We start from the raw sequence: 22790 nt of genomic DNA on the forward strand, positions 1-22790 counted from the left end.
GTACAAACAAGAGACGAGAGGACTGAGAAGACAGGCCTTTGATTCCTCCCTTTCATTCTTCTAAGACGGCCAAAAACAGACATGGTTAACATTTTCAAATTAGTCACTACCACACCTCCATTTATTGATAGAACCATCTTCCACTCATATGAAGAGAATGATTATTTAAAGTGGAGTCACTGAAAGGTTGAGGTATTGCCAGCTTCAGAGCTGCTGTCTATCAAACACAGGTTTTCAGCATTTAATATTTTCAAACGAGTTTTCTCTGATAAATATTTCTCACACACACTGAATCATATGTAAAAACTAGTAATAGTTTCATACATAGCTCAAGGCTTTTAAAAGCAATGAAAATCCTTTCTCTGGAAAGTATGCCAGTAAACCAAAACTCCCTCAAAATGCGATTTTCTAATAAGGCGCTGATAGCTGCTGTTAGAGCATAATTCTCGAACTTTTGGAAAGGTACAAAACCCAGTCATTTAATGCTGTAAACACTTATGCATCTTCCTAAAAGGAGCTGAGTGACGTTAGTCTTTTTTGTTTTTTAATTACATGATACAATAAAAGTAAGGTACACTTTAAAAATATTTGATTTTAGTATGTTAAGGAGATTTTTATGATATTCCTTAATATAGAGATGCTGCACAGAAGTAGCTTGGAAATGGCTGCTTAATAAAACAAAAGTTTAGGGGCGCCTGGGTGGCTCAGTTGGTTAAGCGACTGCCTTCGGCTCAGGTCATGATCCCGGGGTCCTGGGGTCGAGTCCCGCATCGGGCTCCCTGCTCTGCGGGGAGCCTGCTTCTCCCTCTGCCTCTGCGTGCCACTCCCCCCGCTTGTGCTCTCTGTGTCAAATAAATAAAATCTTAAAAAAAAAAATAAATAAAACAAAAGTTTAATGTAATAGAAAGGTTGGTTGGAGTTCAGGATTACTCAAAAAAGCTGCCAAGCGCTTGGGACATTTAATTCTTTAAGTTTGGTCTCTGTGTAGTAGTTAGAGAAGCTAAATCAACAACTTAAAAACTCACTAAGGGTTATCTAGTTTCTAGGTGAAAAGACTTACTTCAGATTCTCAAGCATTTTATCTTGCCATTATTCATTTTTTAATTAAAATTTTTAAAAAGATTTTATTTTATTTTTTAAAAGATTTTATTTATTTGACAGAGAGAGAGAGAGCGCACAAACATGCAGAGCGGCAGGCAGAAGGAGAGGGAGAAGAAAGCTCCCCGCTGAGCAGGGAGCCCGATGCAGGACTCAATCTCAGGACTCTGGGATCATGACCTGAGCCAAAGGCAGCCACTTAATCAACTGAGCAACCCAGGTGCCCCTAAAAGATTTTATTTTTAAGTAATCTCTACATCCAACGTGGGGCTCAAACTTACAACCCCGAGATCAAGAGTCACACGCTCCACTAACTGAGCCAGCCAGGCACCCCTTGCCGTTACTTATTTAAGCTTAGTTAAATACATGATTCTAAGACCCCATTTCATGTGTTGATGTTCTTACAAGACTCAGAGAAATTGGGGCGCCTGGATGGCTCAGTCAGTTGAGCATCTGCCTTTGGCTCAGGTCATGATCCCAGGGTCCTGGGATAGAACCCCACATAAGGCTCCCTGCTCAGCAGGGATCCTGCTTCTCCATCTCACTCTGTCCCTACCCCCTGCTTGTGAGCTCTCTCTCAAATAAATAAAATCTTAAAAAAAAACTTACAGAAATGTGTATAGAATTCAGAACAACTATTTTAAATTCAGAACTGTTTTTAAAAAATCTACGTAAAAAAAAAAATCTAAAAACGTAGATTAGTTTTTCTCTACTTAAGCTTCTACTATTCTTCCACTCCAACTCTAAGCAGATGACTTATTTTACTAAATAAATGAGACTAAGTGAGATCATCTAAGCAATGATCTCTTTCCTCTACTCTCCTCAGTGTATCTATTTTCTAAACCCACACAAAATTTTCATCCTCTTGAAGGTAACTTCTCCCAGTACCGTGGGGACAGTCTGCTCAGTTCCATAGGGATCATACTCCCACTTCCTAAACCAGAAATTCTCCCTTTGCTCTCTCCTAACAACTTTTCCTCTCAGCTGAAAAAACTCACTTGACCTGACTGTGCAAAGAACTTGCTCAATTTCTTTACTAGGTTACACTGTGAAACTGTGGTTTTCACTCTGACTTCTCTAGCCCATGTAAACCACTTCTTTTTTCTTTTAAATTGACGTGCCCTTTAGTTGTCATGTCAATACCGTTTTTCTATTTCTCTCTTTATTTTCTGAATACTGCTTACGTTGCCTTGCCTTAGTCCTATTCTTTTTCTACCTTGTAGAAGGAAATAGGAAGAAAAAAAAACTACTTTCAAAGTAACTCAACCATGATACCAAGAAGGTGGCAGGGAAAATGAAGAAATGGTAAATTCAAGTACTTCAAGTACTCTGAAAGAAGAAATTAAAGGGCATAGTGATATATTGAATATAGGGTTTTAGAAGAAAATGGGGAAAAATCTAAGAACATTCCCAGCCTTTAGCTTTAGCATGGAAGAATAATGTTGCCTTTCACAGAAATGATGGGAAAAGGAACCTGACTTGAGACAGACAGATGGTAAAATCAAATTTAGGCATTCCCAAAGCAGCTGCCTAGATCATGAAGGAAACTGGAAACAGGGAACTAGTTAAAAGGTGAAAATTAAGAGCTGACAATGTGGCTTTATGGTCCAATAATTATGAAAACCTGTACATAATGCTTTAGCACTTACCATGCAAATATATAACATATACATGATAACTGAAGAGAGCTGTTTTCCAAGAATAAAAAAAAGTACATCAGAGTTCTTAATTTATGATGTGATAACACTTGGTAAAAAAAGACAGGGAAATGCATGGATCAATTATTTTAGCTGATGGGACCAGTTGGAGCCGTGCTTAAAGACAATTCCAAGTCACAAATGGATCCCTTAATTCTCTGTCTACTCATACAATCCTGTCTAGAACATGGTCCACAGAATGTTATCCATATGGTCAGAAACTCACTTTAAGTCAAGAGTTATTAACTCAAAGGGGGAGAAAAGTACATTTTAAAGAATTATCAGAAAACAAAGGGCTGTATTATTACCACTCAGGTCAAGACAGAATACAGCCAGCACTCCAAAAGCCTCCCTATGCTTCCTCCCAATCACAAATTCTTCCCTCCTTCTAAAGTTTACAGTTTTGGGGCACCTCCGTGGCTCAGTTGGTTAAGTGTCTGACTCTTGATTTTGGCTCAGGTAATGGTCTCAGGGTCGAGAGATCGAGCCCCATGTTGGGCTCCGTGCTGGGTGTGGAGCCTGCTTGGGATTCTTTCTCCTTCTCCCTCTATCCCCCCCTGCCCTGCTCATGCACTTTCTCTAAATAAACAAATAAGTAAATAAAAATTAAAAAGAAAGTTAACAGTTTTTCTGAATTTTATGGTAGTTACTTCCTTGCTTTGTATAATTTTGTAGACTGTGCATAAAAAACAATTTCATTTTCCCTGTTTCTAAAGTTTTTATTTAAAAAAAATAATAAAACTTATATTTCTTTTGTGTCTGGCTTCTTTCCCACAATATTATGTTTATGAGATTCATTTATGTTGAATATAACTCTAAGTCCATTCATTTTCATTGCTGTATAATATTCTATGAATATGTCTCAACTTGTTGTCCCTTCTACTATTAATGGACATTTATTTTTTTAAAGATTTATTTATTTTAGAGAGAGAGCAAGAGTGAGCAAGGGCGAGTGGGGTGAGGGGCAGAAGAAGAGGGAAGGAATCTCAAGCAGACTCTCCGCTGAGCACGGAGCCTGATGTGGGGCTCAATCTCATGACCCTGAGATCATGACCTGACCTGAAATCAAGAGTCCAACGCTTATCCAACTGAGACACCTAGGTGCCCCAACTAATGGGCATTTAATGTTTTCATTTTTTGGTTTTCAGCTTTGGGTTTTGGATAATGCTGTTATCTGAACGAATATTCTTCTACACTCCTGGTACACATATGTCTCTTTTTAGGTGCTTAAAAAGGATAATTATCTTTAACTAGATAACTATTTTCTAAACGAGCTTCATTAATTTATACTCTTATTAACAGTGTATGAGAATCCCTGTTGCTCAAATACCCTTATCAACACTGTCAATCTGTTTAATCTTAGCTCTTCTGGTGAGTGTGCAGTGATATGGCAATGTGACTTTAATTTGCATTTCCCTGGTTAGTAGTGTGGCTGATCACTTTTTCATATGGTTACTGGCTATTTGGATATCTTTTCTGTGAAGTGCCTGTTTAAGTATCAACCATTTTTAAACGTTTTTTTCTTAATGATTTACATGAATCCTCTGTATTTTCTGGATTGAACCCTTTGGCGGTTATAGATGTTGCAAACATCTTCTATTCCAAGGCTTGCCTTTCTACTCTCTTAATGGTGTCTTTTTTTTTTTTTTTAAGATTTTTTTATTTCTTTATTTTACAGAGAGTGAGCACAAGCAGGGAGAGAGGCAGAGGCAGAGGGAGAAGCAGACTCCCTGCTGAGCAGGGAGCCCAACATGGGGCTCGATCCCAGGACCCTGGAATCATGACCTGAGCCGAAGGCAGCCGCTTAACCGACTGAGCCACCCAGGTGCCCCTTAATGGTGTCTTTTGATGGAACTAAAGTTCTTAATTTTAATGATATCCAATTTATTAATCTTTTCCTTTATGGTTAGTGCTTTTTGTGTCCGATTTAAGCAGTCTTTCCCTACGTCAAGGTCATGAATGTTATTCACCTTTATCATCTTCTGGGGGTTGTTTTATTGTTTTGCTTTCACATTTATTCTACAGTCCACCTGGAATTGAACACTGTGTGATGAGAGAGGGAGATGCCAAGTTTCATATGGCTATCCAATTATCTCAGCACCATTTACTGAGAAAATGGTCTTTCTCTCACTGATCTGCAATGCCATCTTTGTCATAAATCAAGTGTTCATGCATTTATGAACCTGTTTCTGGGCCCTCTATTCTAATCCACTGGTCTACTTGTCTTTTTTCACACCAACATCACAATGTCTTAAGTACTGTAGTGTTATAAAATTGTAATATCTGGTAGCTCAATTCCTCGTGTTTTGTTCTTCTTCAACAGTATCTTGGTTATTTTGGTGCTTTGTACTTCCACTTTTTTTTTTTACTTTTTAAGTAAGCTCTACACCCAACATGGGGCTTAAACTCAAGACCCCAAGAGCAAGAGTTGCATGCTCTACCGACTGAGCCAACCAGGCACCCCTGTACTTCCATTTTAGAATCAGCTTATCAAGTTATACATACACAATCATCCACCCACAGAGCAAGTATTTTCATCGGGATTGTGCATTGAATCTGTAGATCAGTTTGTGGAGAACTGATATCTTTGAAATATTGGGTCTTCTAATCCATGAACATGGTCTAATCCTTCAAATATTTGAGTCTTCTTTAATTTTTGTATTTTATTGTTTTCCATATAGATGCCTTATATATCTGTTGTAGTTTATTTCTAGGTACTTAATTTTTTTCCTACTATGACGATCGATATCTGTAGTGGATTGAATGGTGGCTCCCCGAAAGATATGTCCACATCCTAACCCCCAGAACTTGTGAATGTGACTTTATTTGGCAAAATCGTTTTTGCAGATGTAATTAAGTAGAGGATCCTGAGGTTGAGATATCCTGGATTATCTGGATGGCCCCTACATCTAATGACAAGTGCTCTTATCAGTAAATTATTAGTAAAAAGCAAAGGGAGAAGAAGACCATGCAAAGAAGGAGACAGAGACTGGAGTTACCAGCTAAGAAATGCCTATGGAAGCTGGAAGAGGCAAGGAAGGATTCTCCTCTAAAGCCTTTGGAGGGAGCACGGCCCTGTTGATTTCAGATGTCTTGATTTTAGACTTCCAGCCTTTAGAAATATGTATGAAAGAATAAATTTCTATTGTTTTAATCCACCAAATTTGTGCTACTTTTTTATAGCAGTCCTATGAGACAACTTGTTTTACCCAAGAACATTCTTGTTTCTCTCCAACCAACCAAACCAATCTCCAAAGGTATCCACACTTAATGGCAGAGAAGATGTACATGTCTACATGAACATAGGAGACACAAACTTTTAAAAGAAAGTAGTATTCTGGGTGCCTGGGTGGCTCAGATGGTTAAACGTCTGCCTTCAGCTCAGGTCATGATCCCAGGGTCCTGGGATCGAGCCCCGCATCAGGCTCCCTGCTTGGTGAGGAGCCTGCTTCTCCCTCTCCCTCTACTGTTCCCCCTGCTTGTGCTCTCTAGCTCTCTCTGTCAAATAAATAAATAAAATCTTTAAAAAAATAAAAAATAAAAGAAAGTAGTATTCAGATGTACCAGCTATCCTGTTGCTGTTTAATATGAGTGAGGAATGTCATTTCATACATAGGCCAGCATGTGTGATACCAAATCCCGGCTCTGATCACTTACACTATCATACATAATATATTGAAAGTGAACAAAATGAAGATGCTTCAAAGACAGAAAGTGGCTATGTTTCACAAATGACACTGGCAAGACCGGAAGTAACTTGCTTAACATTAAACTAACCATTTTTCGGTGGACTGCAATGATGTAGCCTGTAAAGGAATTGTCAGGAAGAGATGGCATATGACCATTCACCATTCCATTTGTGAAGTTTTTCTCAGTTCCACATGGCACAACAGTGTTTGGCATTCCATTGGGTATGAATATTGGTCGGGGCAAGTCCCCATTGGTGGATAGAGTGAACATTCCATTTGTAGATGGGGAAGAGGAGAAATCTACAAATTCAAAGATAAGTATAGCATCATAAGCTTGTGGTGCCTTCATCTTTGCTCTTTTCTCAAATAATGTGGGGACTCAGACCACTGTAGTACAGTCTCTTTCAGCAAAGGACATGGAGAAATCATAGTTCAAATAATAATTCTAGATTGATTAGAAGATTTTAATTTCAGATTTTACTTCTAACTCACACTTAAGACTAAATGACAAAGCAGAGTAATTGCTGGAAAGTTTCCTGAAAAGTATAAGTAAAATTTTTTAAGAACCTTTATCAGCACCATATTGTTGCACGCAGTTTTCTTTTTCCTCTCTACAAATTCATTTCTCCATTCTCTTAAAAATGTTTAGTTGAATACAGTAGTCTCTAGCTAGATGTTGCCTTTTTTTTTTTAACTTTACACAGATTTCCCACATACCCTAGGTCTCCACAACTGCAAAGCCTTCCCCATTAGCAACAACCCCCCAACCAAAGTTAATATATTTGTTACAAATGATGATGAAAGATACTTTTTAAATTTAAATTAAAAACGCAATTTTTTCAAACAGTAATTCTTCCTTTGTTTTTATTCCCCACCCCAACCCTAAAGAGAGTATTTCTTAGTTGTGTTTATTATTTTGTTTTCTGATAGTATATATCTCTTATGCCATCTGTTGCCATGTTAGTGTCAGATAAAAAGAATTAAGAGATCTGAATTCCAGGGGCAGATTTAGTTAAGCATCTACATTGTCACTTACATTGCCTGAATTTTAGGCTCCTTGTCTAAAAAATGAGGAATTTGAGCCAAATGATCACCAAGGTTTCCATCAGGCTCCAAAATTCTTTTGCCCAAATATCCTTAGCCCAAACAAATATAAACCCAGTATTTAAAGCTAAAATCACAAGAAGCAGCTCTAGTTCTACCTTACCTGTCTGTATTGGACTAGAAGCTGAAATTGGAGATCCAGGAATGGGGATTTCAAATGCACACAAAAATCCACTTACTGAGAGTCGTACTTTTTGGTTGTCCTGAGGGAAATTCTACAGAAAAAGAGGTAAGATGAGAAGGGGGAAATGCTTCAGATAAAATGGAAAATCATCTCTCTGATACATACAAGTTAATGTCTTAGTTGCTTTCACCAATAAAACAAACAAGATGACTAATTTTTCTCAAACAACTAAAAGATGAAAGCTTGATAAACTGACTGAAAACTAACCTTACTGACAAAACCGTTATCCCTTTCCATAGGAAAGAAGTATATTGTGTACAACTGGCTCCTTAAGTTTTGTCCCTCGTTTCAAGCATCTAAACCCCAACCTCAGAGAGTTCTTACCTTTGCTTTACACATGAGAAAAACATCAATTAGGTGAGTTTCATACCCAAAGATAAATATTAATAATGCCAATGGTATGAGCTCAATTCAGGGTAGGTAACATATTTATTATTTTATTAAAATTTTTTTTAAACTTATTTTATTTAAATTCAATTAGTGGGGGCACCTGGGTGGCTCAGTCGTTAAGCATCTGCCTTCGGCTCAGGTCATGTTCCCAGGGTCCTGGGATTGAGCCCCGCATCGGGCTCCCTGCTCAGCGGGAAGCCTGCTTCTCCCTCTCTCACTCCCCCTGCTTGTGTTCCCTCTCTCGCTGTCTCTGTCAAATAAATAAGATCTTTAATAAAAAAAATAAAATAAATTCAATTAGTGTATCATTAGTCTCAGATGTACAGTTCAGTTATTCATCCAGTGCTCATTACATCACTTGCCCTCCTTAATGCCCAATACCCAGTTACCCCATCCCACCCCACCTAAATTTATTTTTTTGTTTCAAGTTTTTATTTAAATTCTAGTTAGTTAACATATGGTGTAATATTAGTTTTAGGCAATATATTTGTTAAATTGCTTATTTTTGTAGCTGGTATGCAGGAAGAAGTGACTTATGTCAATTTGTCTTTGCTCTCTAACTTCTTAAGAGTATTGAAAGGCCAGGTGTATATATTCATAAAGAAACAGTAAAAGCACACATTTATAAATATGTATAAAATTTTAACCTAGGAAGACTTCTAGTGAGTGTGGTAATATAGAAGAGCTGTAAAGTGTAGCAGCAGTAGTCAATGGGGGAATTCTATTCTGTAGTGACACAGCTAGATTACTCCATATAGATAGCACTGGACTTATGTATTTCCCTTCTTTAAAAATGCCACTATCATTATTACTTCTTTATGCTGGCAGATAACCCTTTTTAAAGTTTCTGGGATGGGAAACTTGAGACATTTTTTTGTTCAGTTTTTGCTGTTATTAATATCTCCTTCAGTCATTAATTGATAAAACTGTGATTTTTTTTTATTTAAAAGATTTATTTTATTTATCTGAGAGAGTGGGGGGAAGAATAGAGGGAGAAGCAGACTCCCCACTGAGCATGGAGGTGGATGCACGGCTTGATCCCAGGACCCAGAGATCATGACCTGAGCTGAAATCAAGAGTCAGCCACTCAATCGACTGAGCCATCCAGGCGCCCCGAGAAAACTGTGATCTTTGAAGGATGGAATCAAGGGTTTCTTAGAAAGAATAGTTAATATTACCTTTATGTTGGAACCATGTACTTCTGCAAGAAGGATTTGTTCTGATTTAAGCCCACAGAGATCGCTCAGCTGTTTTTTTAATCCCGTGTACTTTTCATCCATGTTCAGTCGTAGTCCATATCGTACAGGGGTAGTACCATCCAGCTTAATAACTAGTAAAGAAAAAACATCTTTTATCAGTAAAATGCAGGTTTCATTGAAAGCTTTCCTGTGTGTGTGTGTGTGTGACTTGGAAACAGCAAACATTTCAGTCTAGAATTTGTTTTTTAAAGATTTTATTTATTATTTATTTGAGAGAGAAGGATAGAACACGAGCAGGGGGAACAGCAGAGGGAGAGAGAGAAGCAGATTCCCCGCTGAGCAGGGAGCCCAATGTGGGACTCGATCCCAGGACCCTGGGATCATGACCTGAGCTGAAGGCAGACACTTAACCGACTAAGCCACCCAGATGCCCCTCAGTCTAGAATTTTTATTTTATTTGTAAACTACAATAGATAGTACTCGGGGATGATATTGAATGAAATCATTATTTTTTTTATGTTCGTCTGCTATAGAAGTGTGAATGGCTTTGCAAGATTTTAAAGAGTTTCTAGTATGTTTGAAACAGTAGAGGAATCAATGGGTACATGGCTTGGACCTATACTCCAGGTCTTTCAAACTTCAAATTATGCCTAAAATTAGATTGCTAGATTATAACATGCTGGCCAATTTTTATGAGAATGCATTATAAAGAAATGACTATACTTACAAATTCGGGTTACCTGGATAAGGTAAAAGAATGTATTGAAGTAATTTTTCGGAACTTTGTGACCTACCTGTTATTTCTAAGTGCATATAACTGTCCATTGGTAGTGGTAAAGACAAAAAATTGAAAGGGTCAAATCGGACACTTATATGCCCACATGTCTTGCATCTGACTTGGGATCTCAGCTGCCCGTGGAACAAATCCACAACAATTGATCTATTCCTTCTCAGATGGTTGTCCCAGGCCTAGCAAGGAAAAAGATTAGAAAACTTTTTTTTCCCCCAAAATTCAAAAGATAATTATTTCTACACAAATTCAAATAAATTGGCTAAATCTATTAGGTTTAAATGTCAAGAATATAATCCTCTGAAACTAATATAATATTGTATGCAAACTATACCCCAATAAAAAAAAGAACATAATCCTTAATCTTCATTTAAAACATGGAAGCTTTCTGCCTGTAAATTTACAATGCAGATATGTAATGTAAAAGGTACCACCTACTGAGATAGTACAGAAAACCAGTTTTTTGTTTTTTTTTTTTTAAAGATTTTATTTATTTGCCAGAGAGAGAGAGACAATGAGAGAGGCAACACAAGCAGGGGGAGTGGCAGAGGGAGAAGCAGCCTTCCTGCCGAGCAGGGAGCCCGATGCGGGGCTCAATCCCAGGACCCTGGGATCATGACCTGAGCTGAAGGCCAGAAGCTTTAATGACTGAGCCACCCAGGCGCCCCAGAAAACCAGTTCTTGAATGGAATGTGATTCTTTCTGTTCAACCTATATGATATTAAATACAGATGGAAAATCCTATTTTTTTGTTCTTACCATGGTGACAGTGATGAGTATTAAAGCTCTTTATCCATTAAAAGGCAGATAAAACATGTCTATTGGTCACTGTATACATTATTTTAGCAATTATGGGGACTCCCAAGTTCTACTGAATAATTATTCCTACATTCTTTCCCAAAAGTTTACAATGTAAAAAGGCAACATTTTAAAACCTGCATTAAAGATGCTTTGTTTTGGGGCGCCTGGGTGGCTCAGTTGGTTAAGCGACTGCCTTCGGCTCAGGTCATGATCCTGGAGTCCCGGGATCGAGTCCCGCATCGGGCTCCCTGCTCGGCGGGGAGCCTGCTTCTCCCTCTGACCCTCCCCCCTCTCATGTGCTGTCTGTCTCTCTCATTCTCTCTGTCAAATAAATAAATAAAATCTTTAAAAAAAAAAAAAAAAAAAAAAAAAAAAAGATGCTTTGTTTTGGTGTTACTGAACAAGAATTAAACAGAGAAATATAAATTCCTTCACTTCCACAGTACAATTCTGATCACAGAATAGTTTAGCTAGCATTTAAGCTGTGCAACACACATTCGTGGTCAGAACATTTGATCTATTGCTTACATTAGAAATTCAAAACTGACAAACCTCTGCAGCTACTTCCCAGTCTGGTCGGCCATCGCTGTCCTTCAGTTCCACATATGGCTTCTCATGGACTCGGTTGAGATCCTCATGAAGACCATCCAAGAGAAAAGCCAGAAGTTCTTGGGAGTCTTGTTGCTGGAACCCATTAAACCTGGGAGCGTATTTTGCTATGGTCCACTATAAATATAACAGGAATCAAACTCATTATTTGCTACCCCATAAAATTTGGAATGAATATGCCCCATCATTCATTCAGAGGCATTAGGAGAAGGTAAACAGTATTTAGTCTGCCTCAATTTCAGCAAATATATTTTGAATAATCACAAAATCTTTCTAGTCTTAATCTCAAATGACAAGGAAAAAAAGGTATTTTGGCCAATACTGTGTCCCAGTTCAGTATCATATAAGCAGTTCTTTAGGTACACAGATATTATTTAAGACAGGACAGAAATATTAAAATAGCCTTTGCTCTCATTGAAAAAGTTCCTGTTATAGTTTTCTTTTGCAGTTAACTCTTCTAGTCTTGTATCCTAACTTTTATTATTAGAGGCAGAATAGCCTTGTGTTTAACTGTGAGGACTTAACTAACTAGCTTATAATCTTCGGCAAGCTGTTTAACTGCCCTGAGCCTTAGTTTCCTAAGCCATAAAATGAGGATAATAATATTGCTTTACATTCTAGGATTACTTAGAAGATTAAATGAGTTAATACATATAAAGTAATTAGAACAGTGCTTGGAAGTGGTTAAGTAGTCGAAGTTTTAGTTATTATGATTAATTTTTAATCTAAAAAAGTTTTTGTATTGTTTTTAAATAAAGATAAAAAATAATCCTAAAAATAATAATCCTAACTTTATTACATATAATATAAAATTTGTATCCATGAATTTCAGTAATATACATTCTTTCTGCTTTTTATTTTTAATTAAATTAATTATTTTTAAATTAGGCTCCATGCCCAGTGTAGAGCCCAATGTCAGGGTTAAACTCCATCACCGTGAGATCAAGACCTGAGTTGAGAGAGTTGGATGCTTAATTGACTGAGCCACCCAGGTGCCCCTCTTGCTGCTTTTTAAGATTCTATAGGTGGGGGACCTGGATAGCTCAGTCGGTTAAGCATCTGCCTTCAGCTTGGGTCACAATCCCAGGGTCCTGGGATTGAGCCCCACATTGGGCTCCCTGCTCAGCGGGGAGCCTGCTTCTCCCTCTCCCTCTGCTTGCCACTCCCCCTGCTTGTGCTCTCTGGCCCTCTCTCTATGTGTCAAATAAATAAATAAAATCTTAAAAAACAATTCTATAGATAGAACTAATTATCTTAGTAATGTTAAAAAGGCATGAGTATCATTTACTAGGCTCAGAGGTATACCCTGCAGTTAGAATATTGCTAACAGTAAAAGGACTAACAAAGGAAGATTTACTATGTATACAGATATTTGATAAATTAGTAAACTGAACGACATCCCAAATTTAGACTATGACTTTGATCATTTCCTGACACTACATCTATAGCAGTATTTTACATATATTTGAGCAAGTAAAAATATTTGACACCTAGTTTATGTCTCATGAAAGATCTAAAACACATTAGTTAAACTAAAGCTAAAAAGCTAAACATAAAAAGCGTGTAGAAAAAAATCAGTTACTTAAACAACTGCTTAGGACTTAATACTTTCGTATTATTTTAATCTGCTTACCCGAAGCTTTAATGGGGCAACATTCTTCTGAGTTCCACTCCAAAGTTCCTGTACTAAATCCCCATAGCATTTAGCCATATGCCCCTTCATACCAATGGGATTTGTCCTAGAAGTTCGAGAGGAAAATTTGTTGCCAAAGGTTCTCATAAATCACAATCACATGGGCACAGAAATGTCTAGCATCTATTTTCTCACATCAAAATTTCTTTTTAAAACAAGAGAAGTATTCCTTGCCCCTTATTTCATACTAAATAGGGCAAATAAGATAAGTCTTTTCTCCCCCAGGGTGAAGAAAGAGATTTAAGTGATAGTGGGTTCATATCAAAGTCATAAAGAGAGGGTAATGAACCAAGAAATATTACCTGTTGAGTTCATAAAGATGTCTCCCTGAGATAAAATACTGTGTCAGTGGCTGTGTGTTACTAACACACTGGATGCTTGAGTTCATGAAGCAAGTGTTTCCCAGGTTACTCAGACCAGTGGCTCCTTTTTCTGTGGGAACTGGAACAAACAATTATGAGAAGGAAGCCTAACTATAGTAAGATGTCGCAGGCAGACCAGTTACTTGTATTTGACGCAACGATTTTTTAATTTTTTTTAATCAGCTAAATGGAGCTAAAACTTCTTTATCTGGTCTTGGAATGCCAAAGTAGAGAAGGTTTTTCATAGAGAGTCACTGGCAATCATGATAATCCAAGCTCATTTGTGATCTAAAACTAGCAAAGATTCTCTAACTGCTAAGATAGTTTTTTACAATTCAAACAATTCTCTCCTAGTATTATGTCTTTAAAAATATATAAATTATTTAATTGCAAGTTTAGAAAAAAAAAAATGATACTCCAGGAAAAAGAAAAAGGGGTCCTAATCAATTTTGAACTAGAAAGCCAAAAGTTGTTAACACTTCAATAGTTGAGAAAGAAAAAAAGAATAATTTTAAGATAATCTCTTTAGAAATAATTAACCAGAGACTTACCCTTGTGTCTATCTATTTTACTACTGTTTGCTATAAAGGACATTTCCTCAGGCCAACTCATATCTTTGTTGCGAACTGGAAAGACAGAGAGAGGAACGTGTTAATTTCTTATCCATTCAAATCACACCCACTCAATTGCTTCTGTTTAAAAAAATTTTTTTTCTTATTTCTAAATCAGAAACTGAAAAAAAAAATTGAGTTAATTTTAGTAATTGATTCTGAAACCATTCCAACTCTTTATATTGGGGACTTTATAGCTACTTGATTAGAATTCATTAGTAAGCTATTCCCTCAATTACCAACCTGAATTAAAATTATACTCAAACATCTATAGAAGTAATTAAAGCTCTTAAACTTAATGTATTAGAATTATCACAATTCCTTCTTAAATTATGACAACTGTTAGAGTAATCTATTTTATTTATTTTTTCAACTTCTTTTTTAAATTTTATTTTATTTTATTATGTTATGTTAATCACCATACATTACATCATTAGTTTTTGATGTAGTGTTCCATGATTCATTGTTTGCATATAACACCCAGTGCTCCATTCAATACATGAGAGACTATGGACTCTGAGAAAGAAACTGAGGGTTCTAGAGGGGAGGGGTTGGGAGGATGGGTTAGCCTGGTGATGGGTATTAAAGAGGGCATGTATTGAATAGAGCACTGGGTGTTATAATCTATTTATTTTAATACAAAGGCAGTCTGCAATGTTTCCAAAAATCCTGAAGGGGAAAGATACATTTTAAGTTTACAGTGACATGTCCATGTCAGTGTGTAAATCTATGTGTGAATATACAAGTTCTGTTGGCGAGTGACCAGTGTTTGATGACTAATGAAAGCCTCGGCCACTAACTATGCCAGAAAGTTAGTTTTCTTACTCAAACTCAGAAACGCAGGTTGAAATTTTATAAATTTATAACTGAATTCACTTGTTTCTACCCAATGTTTCTATTCCTTGCCAACCAATGAAAGCAGACATATTTTTCTTTTATTTTTCTTTTCTTTTTTTTTTTTTTAAAGATTTTATTTATTTATTTGAGAGAGAGAATGAGAGAGAGCACATGAGAGGGGGGAGGGTCAGAGGGAGAAGCAGACTCCCTGCCGAGCAGGGAGCCCGATGCGGGACTCGATCCCGGGACTCCAGGATCATGACCTGAACTGAAGGCAGTCGCTTAACCAACTGAGCCACCCAGGCGCCCCATATTTTTCTTTTAAAGCACTCTAGATAGTATGTAGGATTACATAAGAGCTTAATGGTTTTTCTTGACTATAAAGAATATAATGATCAAATAATAGTCAGAAAAATTATAAAAGATTATTAGTAACTAAATCTTTAAATTCTTTCCCTAAAATCTAATATAGATGCATGCTTCCATCTTATACCTTCAATTACCAGATGCTGCTCATCTTGGATTTTCAAATATTCCAATCTATGATCCTCATCATCCAGAAGAGTAAGGTAATTCTGTGTATGGAGGAGAAAATGTTTCTGTTAATTTGATTACTAAACTTGAAACAGAAAAGGAAATAAAAATGAATGATAATTAAAACAATTAAACATGTCCTTGTAGTTCTCTAACTCATGTGACAGATATTTCGCATATTATAGTTCATAAATATTTATAATTTAGGTACCAAATGAGAGAAAAACAATGTCAACTTCATAAACAAATACTTTATGCTCTAAAACAAAATTATAACAGAATTTTGGGGAGATCGGAAGATTCATCACACATCAAACTAAAATTCATTGAGATTTAGATTTTTCTGAAGCACTTGTACAAAAGAAATTTTCTTTACTATCTAGTATGAAATTCAGTAAACATGCTTATGATCAAGATGAAACTTACCAGGAACCAAAAATATAAAATCAAAGTCCTACAGTAGAATTACATGTTTTTGTTTGTGCTCACAAAACTAAGTTATTTAATTCTAAGGGAGATACTATTATGTTGCCCGCCTACTCATGAGAAAATTGAGACAGTTAAGTGACTTGCTCTGGGTTATACAACTAAACAAGTGGCAGGGCCAGGATTTAATCCCTGGCAGTGTGGCTCCAGGAACTGTGCTCTTAACTATTATACTATACTGCCTCTCAATGGTGATCACAGGAGGATATAAAGAGGGAACAATGGAATAGAGAACTGGTTAAAACTACTTATGATCCAATTTCAGAGTATAATCTGAAAACATACTGCATATGTTAGGAAGAATACATAAGCAATTAATAGCACTACTTCTGAGGAGGATGGAAGACAGAGGTCAGAGGATGAGAATGAGGAATTTTCACTATATACTTTTGTACTGTTCGGATCTTTTTCAGCATGTGTACAAGTCACCTTACAACAGGAAATGACTTACCTCACTGTTGTAGAGCCACAGGCGCATATCTTCCTCTTTGATGCGTAGCCTTTGAGACAGATATTCATGAATTTCCTTGATGGTCTGCATTCGACTAAAACAGCCTGTATAGGCTAAGACCCGCTTTAATGGCGCATTCGGAGAAGGTACATTTCCTATGGTCATGGTAATCATAATAAGGAAAAAGGAAGGTGTAAAAAAAAAAGCACCCCACTCAGCAATGACTGTTTTAGGAAATAATTATGAGAAATGAGAATTATAGGATTAATAATTTTATAAATTAAGAAGCTTTAAAATTAAGATAGGAGACCAACTGTGTTTAAGTTCAAAGCCTTAACTTTGGAAGGAAGAGCAACAAGACCAGAAGCCCAAGTAACAGGCAATATTTGGATCCCAAGAGGAGTGGCAAGTATCAACAACAGACACGGTATCTTGGCTGCCCTCAGCAGGGTCACACTCAATAGCAAAATCAATATTCAATATAAGAATGGGGAAGATCATATGGGACTTGATTTGAATTCCACAGATAACTGGATTCATTCAAAAGAATTCCACAGAAAACTGAATTTGTTAAAAAGAAAACCACTGGCCCCAAATGGGATCACTTATGTTAAAGCTCTAAAACCAAGACTTAATACCTGACCTAACTGCAGTTTCAAATCCCTAGAAATGTAACCTTTAACCGGTCAACATGGGAATTTCCTGGTCAGTACTAGGAAATTTATTGATAGACCCTACTATTCCCTTTAAGAGGAAGACCTTGCTTAAAACAATGGAATCTTTGTGAAGAGTTTCCTTTTTTCCACTCCCTCTCTACCTTTAAAAACCTTTTTTCTTGGGCGCCTGGGTGGCTCAGTTGGTTAAGCGACTGCCTTCAGCTCAGGTCATGATCCTGGAGTCCCTGGATCGAGTTCCACATCGGGCTCCCTGCTTGGCAGGGAGTCTGCTTCTCCCTCTGACCCTCCCCCTCTCATGCTCTCTCTCTCTCTCTCATTCTCTCTCTCAAATAAATAAATAAATAAATCTTTAAAAAAAAAAAAAAAGAATATCTTTAAAAAAAAAAAAACTTTTTTCTTTTTTTTTCTGTAGCTCTTGGGAGCACCCCTCTACTTGCTAGAAGGGATGTTGCCAGATTCATAAATCAATTAATAAAGCCAATTAGATCTTTAAAATTTACTTGGTTGAATTTTTGTTATTTAACAACGTGACCCACTTTCTTAAAATAAACTGTCTTTGAATTACTAATACCATCACTCCCAGTAATTGAGTGCCCCAAATACCAGGCACAGAAGTACAATTACACAAGAAACTTTTACTTAAAATTCTAAATAGGCAGAGACACTACAATGGCCAGAGTTTAAAATGAAACCAAGAACCTTCCCATGACAAAAAAAATTGCCCCGCTGAAAAGGCAGGAGGCATGAAAACCATATGACCTGCCTGCAAAATAAGATGACATGATCTTGAATTCCAAGAGGGCTCAAGAAACAAAAAGAATGGTAGTAAGGGGAAAGAGAGATAAGTGAAGAAAGAATATATCAAGTTTAACCACCTACTTCAAAAGAGAAGGGGGATGAAGTGACGAGATTACGGAAGTTAAAAACAGGTTGCTAAAACAATTAACTAAACCTTGGTTAACTATTCAGCCAAAAACCCAGGCAAGAGCTGTAGCTTAAAATGGTCCTCTCTAGCTATAGTAGGTTATAGTTTACTAAGCAGCCCAAAACAAAAATAAAGCATATCAATGTAATCCATCCAGGGTACAATTATACATGCCAGGTAATTTTCTACCCATCCAATGGAGACTTAGCTTTTTTCCTCTTATTAAATGCCTTTGAATCTTCACCTACTAAACAAAGCAGAGAAAAGTACTTGTATCATCTGCTTTTTTTTTTTTTAAGATTTTATTTATTTGACAGAGAAAGACACAGCGAGAGAGGGAACACAAGCAGGGGGAGTGGGAGAGGGAGATGCAGACTCCCCACTAAGCAGGGATTCTGACGTGGGGCTTGATCCCAGGACCCCGGGATCATGACCTGAGCCGAAGGCAGATGCTTAATGACTGAGCCACCCAGGTGCCCCATCATCCGCTTTTTTAAGAGCTTCCAAAAAGAATTCACTCACCTAAAATAGGCTGAAAAACCATATAAGAAACAAAGACCCTGTAGCCTTATCTGTCAACAAGGCTATGTTTAAGTCATTGTTAACTGTGTCACAGTTTGTACACCCATCACTTCAGAAGTAATAAAAGAGTCTAGTAAACAGCCCTAATACATTGAGTAATAAGAAAGATGAAAAATAAGTTATGGCAGAACAAAACCCAACCATGATCAATTTTTAAACACATAGCCTAGCAAATATTTTACTATCAGATAGCAAGCAAAGGATAATTCTTAACAGAAAATAAAAGAGCAAAATTTTCCAATTATACATCAGAGGATTAGTTATAAGATTACAGCAAGAAAGCATATTTTCATAAACTTCAAAATGATTAATGATTGATTTCAGAATTAATTAGTAAGGAATAAAATTTCAAATTAAGAATAAATTTGGAGCATAACTACCCAGTTCTAGGATTCAGAAGCATTTGCAAGTGTAGTGTCCAAGTCAATTTCTATTGTCGTAAGCCACATAAATTTATTTGAATTCTAGACAGTTTTTATAGCATAGCTCATTAAGCAGGCAGCCACTTATTACACATAATTCTGTGTTTTTGAATAGCACCAACAAATCTAGTGGAATTTACAGAAGCAGCAAAAATCTAGGATCAGCACAAGAGTTACAAAGAGTACTTACTAAAAGCACAACAACACATCTTGCCTCTCATGTTATCTTTCAAAGAGAATTGAGAAAGATATATGCTATGGGTGCCATGGAAGCAAGGTGAATATTTTTATTCAATGGAAAATTAAATCAAGAATGTTTCATAGTGATTCTATTTCACTGCTCCTCGATTTTGACATTTTCCCCAAGTTTGGTTAGGCAGAAGCCAATGCTTTGCTATAATTCTTACCAAACAATATGTGTAAGAATATCCAATATATTATGTGACTAAAACCTTTAAGGAAGACAGAAAACTATTTGATTTCAAAGGAGGAATGGTGCTTACAGGGTTGGTTTGGGTTCAAAGGTAGTTCTTGCATCCTAAGTTATATTAATAACATTCTGGCATTGTTACACAAAGTAAGACCTTGTGTAAATGGGTAACTCATTATTTCTGCTGAAGAACAATGTCAAATATTTGCAAAGCAAAAGCACAGAGCAAGTCCTGCCTGTCAATAAAATTGAACCTCACAGAGAAATCAAAGGGGAACTTTCTGCATGCAATACATTAAAATGGGAACTTATATGTCATTTTGATAGGCTTGATGTTTTTCAAAGCAAATGTGCCATTTTAATTTTCAAAAATATATTCTTCACTTTATATTATCTGTCTCTTATAAAGACTCCTTGGACCAAGCATGAGAAATGTACCATGTTTTGCCAAAAGAGTCCCAAAAAACACCAACAAATAAACAAAAATATGATACTGCGAAAGAAATTACTTTTCAGAAATTTGAGTGGAGCTGAAAAGACCAGTCAGTCATCAACTGGCAGATTCTAACTTACGACAAGCAAATAATTTATAATGGCTTTTTTTCTTTGTATGCTTACAAACCAGAAAAGGAAACAATTCTCCGTTTGATGATGAGACTTTGCCACTACCCCATCTAGTCTTGCGCATGACCATAGATCTAAGCCCCACAGACGATTTACTGATTCCGTATGAAAGTAGATGGGAATATGTGTTAGTGCAGTGGCACCAGACTTTGAGCAACTTGGCTGTTTTTGTTTTTGAAAGAGATGTATGGTATTCTTGCTGCATTCTTAAGTTACCTCTTGGTAAATGCTGAGGAAACATTCTCAGGCTCATCATACCCATATTCACCCAGATGTTAGACTGCTGTGTCCGAGTGGCAGGCTGCTGTCTTAGAAAGAGAAGATACCGAGGAAATAACTCCAGCTCTGGGATTTCTGTCTTGCTATTCTTGATCACCTATTGTTATAAAAGATATAATGTGATCACTATAAAAGAAACAAAACTTGTCATTTTTTACCGAATTTCTGAGATTTATTTTTAAACTAAAATGTTCAATAGGTTCACTATCTATGTTAGATTATAGGGATTCATAGATTTAAATACTCTCAGGCTCCTGGTCCTAAACCCATATTCCAAGATTAGAACTCCTGGTGATTATTTTCTCCTCTTTTATTTAAAAGCGAGTAACACTGAAATTAAGGGGAAAAATCTTAAATATTATCTATAATTCTATTCCCTTCACACTATAATTCTTTTCACTTTTACATACTTCATGTATGTAAATGATGTCCTTTAAGGGACAAATTCTTAGGACTGGAGTTATAAGTCAAAAAGTATAGAAGGCCATATCATTAACTACCTAAGTCATTTTGCCAGCCAAAGTGTAGGAATTTATAATATTCTCAGAAATTTATGAACATATTTCTCTCATAAAACCTTATCAGTGGACATCATTTGAAAATACCTTGTTTTTTTAACACATATAAAGAATATTATAAATTTGCTTAAAATTTTATTTCTTATATTAGTAGTAAGGATAAAAATGTTTTCATATAAAACTTTGCTATGTTCTACTGTAACTGGTTGACTCGATATATTTTTGTCTATGATAAAAACCATTACAGTGGGTGAACAAAATTGAGATTCATGTTGAAACAGGATTTTTCAGTAACCCCCTCCAATAATGTGCTTGCCAGCCCAAAGACACAGGAAAACATTTTATTATAAAAATATTGCTCCAAGAGTTTTAAGAGTAGAACATTAGCAATTTAGTATTCCAAAAGGATAGCAGGATTAACATACTTTAAAACATAAAATCCTACATAAACTTTAACAGTCTCAAGTGATCAGGTTTTATTTTATTTCCCTCTGCCCTAGTAACCAATGTCTTCTGCAATAGAGCATTTTTCAATATCAAGAGGGGGCAATAAAGAACCAAATGAAAACAATGCTACGAACCAAACCGTTAGGACTTTTTCTTAAAAATATTCCGCAAATCCTGATATGCTACAGTATGGCACTTGAGAAGCTCCATTTGGGAGCTTTTTCAAATCCTACTTAAATGATAAGCAGTAAAACTGCTCTCCCTGGTATTCTCCTCTAAGACTGCTGGACGAAGTCTGTTCACCTCTAGACAGGTACTAATAGCTACAAAGCCAACCATAATTTCTTATGATTTTAGTTTAATATGATTTGAGGCAAGATTAATAATTCAGTATTGGTAGTTGTCAGGCTACATAAAAACATACCTTTGACAGAATTTGAACTGATAATGAAGTAGTTTTTATAAACGCATCTTGTTTGCCAAGAGAACAAGTGATTTTGTGAAAAATTACAAATTAACAAATTCTTATGCACATACAAAAACACATATTTATTTACATTTTAATTATTCTTGTCTTTGAACTTGTTAACTTCAGTGGCAACTGGCAAACAAGAGATGCAATTCCATGTGCAAGAATTTGCCTTAAAGAGATCATCACACGTTTGGAAAAAACCCTGAGATCAAGACCTGAGCTGAGATCAAGAGTCAGATGCTTAACCGACTGAGCTACCCAGACACCCCAAAGATATTTTTAAATAAGTAGTATGACTTATGTAAGTATGAAGGTGAAAGCATTCACTTTTAACCTTGCCATGGCAATACATTTAGTATTCTCTACCTGAAAACACCATTTTATTTTATTTTACTTTTTTTTTTAAAGATTTTATTTAATCATTTGAGACACAGAGCTACAGAGAACGAGAGAGAGCATGAGCAGGGGGAGAGGCAGAGGGAGAGGGAGAAGCAGGCTCCCCGCCTAGCAGGGAGCCCGATGTGGGGCTCGATCCCAGGACCCCAGGATCATGACCTGAGCCGAAGGCAGACGCTTAATGACTGAGCCACCCAGGCACCCTGAAAACACCATTTGAAATGTTTTTTGCAGCATTTTTTTCTGAAATCAGGCAAATGTGTCATATTTAGAGATGAAAAAAATTCTATCAAGCTGGCAAATGCAGCTTTGATCTAGTAAAATTATTTTAATATTTGTCTGACATCAATGTAAAAAATAGGACCTTGTGTGAGGCTCTGAAAAAACTCATTTAATGATGATGATGATGATGATATTAGCAATTGTCAGCATTCGCTGACCACTTACCATAAATCAGATGCTGTGCTAATTGTATGTATTATT

General features: G+C 36.5%; 1 protein-coding gene across 1 annotated transcript in view; it reads right to left on the bottom strand.

Moving 5' to 3' along the window:
- USP32 (ubiquitin specific peptidase 32) overlaps positions 1-22790 on the bottom strand; it is a 217263-nt gene that overhangs the window by 16847 nt on the left and 177626 nt on the right. The window contains exons 16-26 of the mRNA XM_044921385.1: positions 20454-20571; positions 16536-16690; positions 15558-15639; positions 14168-14242; positions 13557-13695; positions 13195-13300; positions 11505-11678; positions 10156-10330; positions 9341-9492; positions 7692-7803; positions 6573-6784 (exon numbers count right to left, since the gene is read on the bottom strand). Coding sequence (XP_044777320.1) covers positions 6573-6784; positions 7692-7803; positions 9341-9492; positions 10156-10330; positions 11505-11678; positions 13195-13300; positions 13557-13695; positions 14168-14242; positions 15558-15639; positions 16536-16690; positions 20454-20571 — 1500 coding nt within the window. The remainder of the gene's footprint in view (positions 1-6572; positions 6785-7691; positions 7804-9340; positions 9493-10155; positions 10331-11504; positions 11679-13194; positions 13301-13556; positions 13696-14167; positions 14243-15557; positions 15640-16535; positions 16691-20453; positions 20572-22790) is intronic.

This window comes from Neomonachus schauinslandi, chromosome 15, assembly GCF_002201575.2.
Source record: "Neomonachus schauinslandi chromosome 15, ASM220157v2, whole genome shotgun sequence".
Classification (NCBI taxonomy): domain Eukaryota; kingdom Metazoa; phylum Chordata; class Mammalia; order Carnivora; family Phocidae; genus Neomonachus; species Neomonachus schauinslandi.